The 8,170-nt window shown below is 43.0% G+C and overlaps 1 protein-coding gene across 1 annotated transcript in view; it reads left to right on the top strand.

Annotated features, from left to right (window-relative positions):
* Window positions 1-5,474, top strand: part of GABARAPL1 (GABA type A receptor associated protein like 1) — a 9,453-nt gene extending 3,979 nt beyond the window's left edge. The window contains exons 2-4 of the mRNA XM_017545359.1: window positions 1,173-1,251; window positions 2,817-2,935; window positions 4,140-5,474. Coding sequence (XP_017400848.1) covers window positions 1,173-1,251; window positions 2,817-2,935; window positions 4,140-4,205 — 264 coding nt within the window. The 3' untranslated portion in view covers window positions 4,206-5,474. The remainder of the gene's footprint in view (window positions 1-1,172; window positions 1,252-2,816; window positions 2,936-4,139) is intronic.
* The last annotated feature ends 2,696 nt before the right edge of the window (window positions 5,475-8,170 follow it).

The following is an 8,170-nucleotide window of genomic DNA, read 5'->3' as shown; positions in this document are numbered from 1 at the left end:
TTTTTTTTAAAGATGGGGTTTCACCACGTTGGTCAGGCTGGTCTTGAACTCCCTACCGCAGGTGATCTGCCCGCCTTGGCCTCCAAAGTGTTTGGATTACAGGCGTGAGCTACCACGCCCCACCCAATAATTATATTTTCTAAACTGTAAGTCTAAATCTCATGATATTTTCTGTTTGGTAAGTTTTAGTGTATAAAAATTGTTTTAAATTTTTATATATATAGTACAGAAATACATGATCTTTATACAACTTGAAATATTATAGAAGTATGTAATATAGACATTGAAAATCCCTTAAAGTCCTAACGTAATCAGTATCTTTAAATGACTTATTGTACTGACATCATATTATAGGATGTCATTGTCAGACTTGTTTTAACGCTGTTTCTTTTCCATTTAATAGTGTCTGGAACAGTTCTTGGAAATTTTGACAAAGTATAAAATTTAAACCACATTATTAGTACCTTTAATAAATGATATAAGAAATAATAAAAACTTATAGGTGATCAGAACCATGTAAGAAAACCCAGTTTTCTTGATGCTCCAATTAAATACCAGAAGGTAGCCAGGCATGGTGGCTCACACCTGTAATCCCAGCACTTTGGGAGGGAAAGGCAGGCAGATCACTTGAGGTCAGGAGTTTGAGACCAGCCTGGCCAACATGGTGAAACCCTGTCTCGATTAAAAATACAAAAACTTAGCCACGCATGGTGGCGTGCACCTGTAATCCCAGCTACTTGGGAGGCTGAGGCAGGAGAATTGCTTGAACCCAGGAAGTAGAGGTTGCAGTGAGCCAAGATTGAGCCACTGTACTCTAGCCTGGGCTATGTGGAGACTCCATCTCAAAGATTAATAATAAATACCAGGAGATATATGTCCCATGGTAGATCTTTTAGGTAACCTGTAATTACTCAAAATCAAAGTTTTTTTTACTTTTCATCATGTACAATCTCTAGTTTCTTTTTATTTTAGTAATGAAGCTATAACCTCACTAAGGAAGCCCATTTTTTTCATGTATTTTATAAGGGGTGGGGGCAATAAGAAATGAAAACAGTTGTCCTAAGCCTAGACAGATTCATTTCCAGTAGTAACTAGGCAACTGTAGGGTGTGGAAGAAAAGTACTAGATTGCTTTCTGTAGTTTTCATTCCTACTCTTCTCCTCTCGTTCCAGGTGATTGTAGAGAAGGCTCCAAAAGCCAGGGTGCCTGATCTGGACAAAAGGAAGTACCTAGTGCCCTCTGACCTTACCGGTAATGCTCTTTGCCTCCCCTGACCCTTCCTCCCCTGACAAAGCTCTTAAATCCTTACTATATGCATGAGATTGAGAGGCAGGCAGTATATACTTGAAGGAAGTGAATGGGATTCTCCAGAGTTAGCTGATTAAAAAATGGCTCAGTCGTTTTTTTCCCATCACCATGTCTTGTTGGGTTTTGACACAGCAAAGCATAAGACATTGAAAGAAAAGATCAGATGCCCATTATTTAAACCACTTTTATTTTATTTATTTATTAATTTTTTTGAGATGGAGTTTTGCTCTTGTTGCCCAGACTGGGGTGCAATGGCGTAATCTCAGCTCACTGCAACCTCTGCCTCCTGGGTTCAAATGATTCTCCTGCCTCAGCCTCCCAAGTAGATGGGATCACAGGTGCTCACCACCACCCTGGCTAATTTTTTTTGTATTTTTAATAGAGACGGGGTTTCACCATGTTGGCCAGACTGGTCTCAAACACCTGACCTCAGTTGATCCACCTGCCTTGGCTTCCCAAAGTGCTGGGATTACAGGTGTGAGCAACCGTGCCAGGCGTAACCCAATTTTAAAATTCAGCTGGGTGTGGTGGCTCACACCTGTAATTCCAGCCCTTTAGGAGGCCAAGGCTGGTGGATCATTTGAAGTCAGGAGTTTGAGAACAGCGGGGCCAACATGGTGAAAAACCATCTCTACTAAAAATACAAAAAAATTAGCTAGGTGTGGTGGTGGGCGCCTGTAATCCCAGCTACTTGGCAGGCTGAGGCAAGAGAATCACTTGAGCCTGGGAGCAGAGGTTACTGTGATCTGAGATTGCATCACTGCACTCCAGTCTCAACAACAGAGTGAGACCCTGTCTCAAAAAAATAAAAAAATAGGCCGGGCATGGTGGCTCATGCCTGTAATCCAAGCACTTTGGAGGCCAAGGCGGGCAGATCACCTGAGGTTGGGAGTTCAAGACCAGCCTGACCAACATGGTGAAATCCCATCTTTTTATAAAAAAATAAAATTCAGCTTTGTGGCCGGGCATAGTGATTCACGCCTGTAATCCTAGCATTACTTTGGGAGGTGGAGATGGTTGGATCACCTGAAGTCAAGAGTTCGAGACCAGGCTGACCAACATGGTGAAACCCTGTCTTCACTAAAAATACAAAAATAAGCTGAGTGTGGTGGCAGGCGCCTGTAATCCCGCTATGTGGGAGGCTGAGGAAAGTGTTTCAAGTCAGATTTAGACAATGAGGGGAATGTTTTGGTCTGGATGCACATGGTATTCCTTCTACATAGTCCTAGGCTTTGAGTGGATATGCTAACATGAGGTCTGAGATTGAGCAAGGGGAGAAGGGAGGAATAAACTCCATTGTGGCATGTCAGGGACTGTGTGGGCTTCAGAGTTTCCCTTTTTGTTTTGAAAGCTCTAGGACAGTATTTGGCTCTTCTCAGATGATCTGTAAAGCTGCTACTGACTCTAAGGGGAAAAAATGCAACTGGATTTTTTTCCAGGACTTACCCTTCTACTAACCCCTTGTTTTCTTCCCTTCCTGTCTGCTCTTTTCTTCTTCCGTCATCCAGTTGGCCAGTTCTACTTCTTAATCCGGAAGAGAATCCACCTGAGACCTGAGGACGCCTTATTCTTCTTTGTCAACAACACTATCCCTCCTACTAGTGCTACCATGGGCCAACTCTATGAGGTAATTGTTCTGGTCACACAATACTGGATGCCTTCCAGTGCAGCCTGGCATCCTCTAGCTTTTGGTCCAGTATATGTTGATAACACACCTGAGAAGTGGGGCAGAAGGTGTTATTTATCAGGATCCTCTTACACAGGGCAGTTTAAGGCTCTGAGAGATTAGATACCACTTGTTTTTTAGGGATTAAGCATTCTGCTAGATTTAATCCTTTTGAAATCTCTTTTCAGTCTTGTCTGACTATAGTATTTTAATGCTGGATTGTTTATTGAAACAGCAGGAAGTGATTCCTGATAGCAAAAGTTTCAAAGCATCAGCCCATCGCAGTTCCTGCCATTCTTGTTGGTAGCATGTAATTTGTAATGCATTCAGAATCCGGTTCATTATTTTACTCCCATTTAGCAACAGGTTGAGAAAGCCCATAATAGCAAAGCCAGCTCTTTGGCTTGCCTCCGCCAACTGAAGGTTTCTCACACAGTCAACTTCCTCTATGAACTCTGAAGCTTTGGCTTAAGACAACCACATTGATCTAAACAACAGGAAACTTATGAGAACAAAACTAAAACTGTGAAGCAGATTCCTTATTAGCTGGGCACAATGAATCAGATAAATGAAATATAAAATTAAGGCAAAGTCTGTAAATGTATTCATTTGTCTTAACAGATAAACTCAGGAGGAATAATTTTTATGTGATTTGCTTTAATTGGTAAAGTGTCAGAATCTGAGGAAACTATAGTAAAGGACTTTATTACTGAAAATATAACCTAGCATTGTAACAATTTTTTTTGCAGTATTTTATATAAGACGCTTCCTTCTCATTGTGCCCCATTAATGAATTACATAAACTTCTAATAATCCTGAATCTAACTTTTATTCCAAAGCGTATATTCCCTGTTAGGATATATCCCATTATTTATCCCATGTCCTGTGGTATCTCTGTTCCCCTTGCTAGAGTGAGCTCTGTAAGAGTGAAGACTGTGCTCCAGTCATCTTCATATCCCTGATACGTATGCAATATGTTTTCAATGAAGGATTGTTTGTGAACTCAGAACTCAGTGTAATTCCAACCACTTCTCCTTATTCTTTGCTCCTCTTTTAAATGGGACCAATACCTTCCATACCTGTTTTACAAGATTGTGTGAGGCTCAGCATCTTAGAGCAAATGAATGAATATGTTGTCTAATTGTTGTCTTATCTCTTCCCCTAGGACAATCATGAGGAAGACTATTTTCTCTATGTGGCCTACAGTGATGAGAGTGTCTATGGGAAATGAGTGGTTGGAAGCCCAGCAGATGGGAGCACCTGGACCTGGGGGTAGGGGAGGGGTGTGTGTGCGACTTGGGGAAAGAGAGGGTGGCTCCCACCGCGAGGAGATAGAAAGTGAAGACATCTGGAAACATTACACTGCACACACCATCATTACATTTTCACATGCTCAATTGATACTTCTTGCTGCTTCCTTGGCCCAGGGAGAAAGCATGTCAGGACAGAGCTGTTGCACTGGCTTTGATAGAGGAATGGGGATGATGTCATTGTACAGCATTCCTCAGATTTAATTTTTGTGCAGTTTCATGGACAGGTCAGGAGGTGGACAAGTTGGGGCCAGAGATGATGGCAGTCCAGCAGCAACTTCCTGTGCTCCTTCTCTTTGGGCAGAGATTCTATTTTTAACATTTGCACAAGACAGGTAGGGAAAGGGGACTTGTGATACTGGACCATACCTGCGGACCAAAAGAGACCTACTGTAATTGATGCATCGTGGCCCCCAATCTTTCCTGTCTCACACTTTCCCCCCATCTCTGTTGCAGTCTCACTCACATCACACTACCACCCCAGGGATGGCAGTAGACACCAACCCAGAAATTTAGACAGGGACCACTTACTTGTGGAAAATAGGGGTTAGGCATGAAGATGGTTATGATTAAGAAGATAGTTTTGTTATTAAATAGCGTTAAACTGGAATCGACAGTGTTGACCATCTCTGTTTAACCTGTTCTTTCACTCTGATGCCCCTTATCTCACCCCTACCTTGGAATTTAATAAGCCTCAGGCATTTCCAATTGTAGACTAAAACCGCTCCTAGCACCTCCTGTAGTATTTTCCATGTATCAGGACAGAGATGTCTTATGTAGGGAAGGGGCAGGTATGAAGTAAGGTAGATTATCTACACCTTTCACTCATTCGGGATTCTTGCTCCCATGCTGCTGCCCGTTCAGTCGAACAGGAATGCTGTGTGACGGCCAGCTGCTGCTTCCCTCCTTGGTTATCATCCACTGCAGCTGCTAGTTAGGTTTGGAGGGATGACTTTTAGTAAATCTTGGGGATTTTATTGATTTGTTTTCACTTTTGGGATTTTGTGGGGTGGGAGTGGGGAGCAGGAATTGCACTCAGACATGACATTTCAGTTCATCTCTGCTAATGAAAAGGGTCCTTCCTCGTGGGGGATATCTGTGTGTCAGTTCTGTCAGCTGCAAGTTCTTGTATAATGAAGTCAATGCCATCAGGCCAAGGAAATAAAATAATTGCTTACCTTAAAAATCCACTGAGTTCAGCAATGTTGCCTTTATTTTGTATGTATTAGAATAGATGATATGCGGACTCTGAACAAAAGAACTAAGTGGGGAGACCTGTTAGTGATGAATGTTCACATATGGTCAGACCCATATATGTTTACTCGCTCTTTAGTGAGCAGGAGTTGCTCTTCAGGAGTGAATGTTATGCTGCAGCAGTGTGCCTGCTGCGTTGGTGGGGTGTGTGTGTGACTTTCTCCTCCAAAGATAAGTGCATTGTCACTGTTCTATATGTTTCTGAAAGCTGAAGGTGGAAGACTGCCTACACAGAGTGTAAGGGGTGGGCTGTGCTAATTACAAATGCAGATGTCTAGGCCACCTCCCAGGTTTAGCTGACTCAGAATCTTAGCGTAGGTGTTTAATTTTTAACAAGTTCCTCATATGACTCTGCTGCACACTGAAGTTTAAGAGTCATTGCTCTTTGCACCAGGTTTTGCTGTAGGTCCCAACCACACCTTATTCTCTCCAACTTGGTCAGTCTGAAGCCACCATCTCCCAAAGCAGCAGATAGCACCTAAGTAAGGCTCTCGGGATCAGAACAAGATTGGTGTCTTCCTACCACGTGAAAGTCTTGTTGAGTCAGGAACAAATACGTGGGTGGGCTGTGAGCATGCAAGTTAGAGACAGATTAGTAAACACTTCTTTCATGATGAACCTTAAAACCCATCTCTAACCCTCTTTAATCTCTTGCAGTCATCCCCAGGTGGTGTCTATCTCTGTAGAGTGTTCTGGAATGTATCAGGGTAAAGGAAGTAGTAAGTCATAAAAGATCCATGCCCAGTGGCACCACATGCAGAAAATCATGTAGAATTATGGAATTTTGATGAAAGCATTGAAAATGGACGCTTGTCACTACTGACACAAATATCAAGGTGCTCTTCCCTAATTAAGCCAAAAGGAAGGTAATACTTGAGTTAAGATGTGAACTCTATTTTGAAACTAACAGACTTACCCACTACCTAGGAATGAATGAGACTGGATGAATTTTTTAAAAACAAACACATGGCAGATCGTAACCCTCTGTGCACATCTGAAACAGTCTCTGCAGGCCATTGCTAAACCAGAGTTAGTTTGAATTTAGGGGCTCTGTCTCTCCCAGGTAGCCTTTGCTTATTTTGGGCCTACTTATTTCTGGATATTTCTTTTTTTTTTTTTAGACGGAGTTTCACTCTTGTTACCCAGGCTGGAGTGCAATGGCGCGATCTCGGCTCACCGCAACCTCCGCCTCCCGGGTTCAGGCAATTCTCCTGCCCCAGCCTCCTGAGTCGCTGGGATTACAGGCACGCGCCACCATGCCCAGCTAATTTTTTGTATTTTTAGTAGAGATGGGGTTTCACCATGTTGACCAGGATGGTCTCGATCTCTTGACCTCGTGATCCACCCGCCTCGGCCTCCCACAGTGCTGGGATTACAGGCTTGAGCCACCGCGCCCGGCCCTATTTCTGGATATTTCTAAGGAACAAATCTTATCCTTGGATAGGACATTACATACCATTTTTAGACAAGCTGTCTGATTTTATGGATCAGTGGAGTGTAAGTAACTTAGCCAAGTTCAGAGGCAAAGCCAGACTAGATGTTTCAGCATTCTGGATTGGATTCAGCACTTTTTCCTGAAGGTCAGTGCCTCTCAATGCCACTTCCATGATTTCTGCTAGTCGAGCTTTTAATGCTTCTTTGTGCCATCAGGCTTGTGAGGATCGTCATGAGCTAAAAATAGTTTAAGAAGTCCTTCGGCCAGGCGTGGTAGCTCACGCTTGTAATTCAAGCACTTTGGGAGACCAAGGTGGGTGGATCACCTGAGATTAGGAGTTTGAGGCCAGCCTGGCCAACCTGGTGAAACCTCGTCTCTACTAAAAATACAAAAATTAGCTGGATGTGGTGGAGGGCGCCTGTAATCCCAGCTACTTGGGAGGCTGAGGCAGGAGAATCTCGAGTCCGGGAAGCGGAGATTGCAGCCAGCTGAGATCATGCCATTGCACTCCAGCCTGGGTGACAAGAGCAAAACTCCGTCTCAGAAAAAGAAGTCCTTCATTAACCTGGCTCCACCTTCCATGTTAAATTGACTTTTTCTTGTTGACTTGCTTCTCTGGGGATGAAGTTTGTATGATGTGTCAAATGAGCTTAGGGCAGCCAGTGTGACATGAACATCAAAGATGAGTGAGTCCTTAGCTCTTCCATGTACTTTGGTAGAAAGATCTCAAATATTTGTAGGGTAAGCATACATCTAAGTTTGCCAAGGATAGTCTTGAATTATGCTTATTGTGGTGATTTGATTTATTAGTGGTTCCTTATTTCACTGTCACAGGATCCCCAATGGACAAAGTATATGGTCACTATGTAGTATAAAAATTGAAGCTTCTTCCATCAAGAGATGCACAATGTCCGTGCCATCCAGGTTTATTGCTCCCCAGTATGGCTCTTACCCTGTGGGGTGGAGATTAGACAAATTATTCTATTTATAAGTGGCAGACTTTTCTGCTTTTATTGGTTTTCCCACCAATGCTGACTTGTTTTCTTCTTTCAAAGCCTTGTGCACTTGTTAAATTTTATACCGTATTGTGCAGTCAGAAGTAAGATTGCAACAGGGCATGGTGGCACATGCCTGTAGTCCCAGCTACTCAGGAGGCTGAGGTGGAAGGATCAGTTGAACTCAGGAGTTCCGGGCTGT

Source organism: Cebus imitator, unplaced genomic scaffold (genome assembly GCF_001604975.1).
Source record: "Cebus imitator isolate Cc_AM_T3 unplaced genomic scaffold, Cebus_imitator-1.0 Scaffold179, whole genome shotgun sequence".
Taxonomy (NCBI): domain Eukaryota; kingdom Metazoa; phylum Chordata; class Mammalia; order Primates; family Cebidae; genus Cebus; species Cebus imitator.
This window is presented reverse-complemented; position numbering and strand designations above follow the sequence as displayed.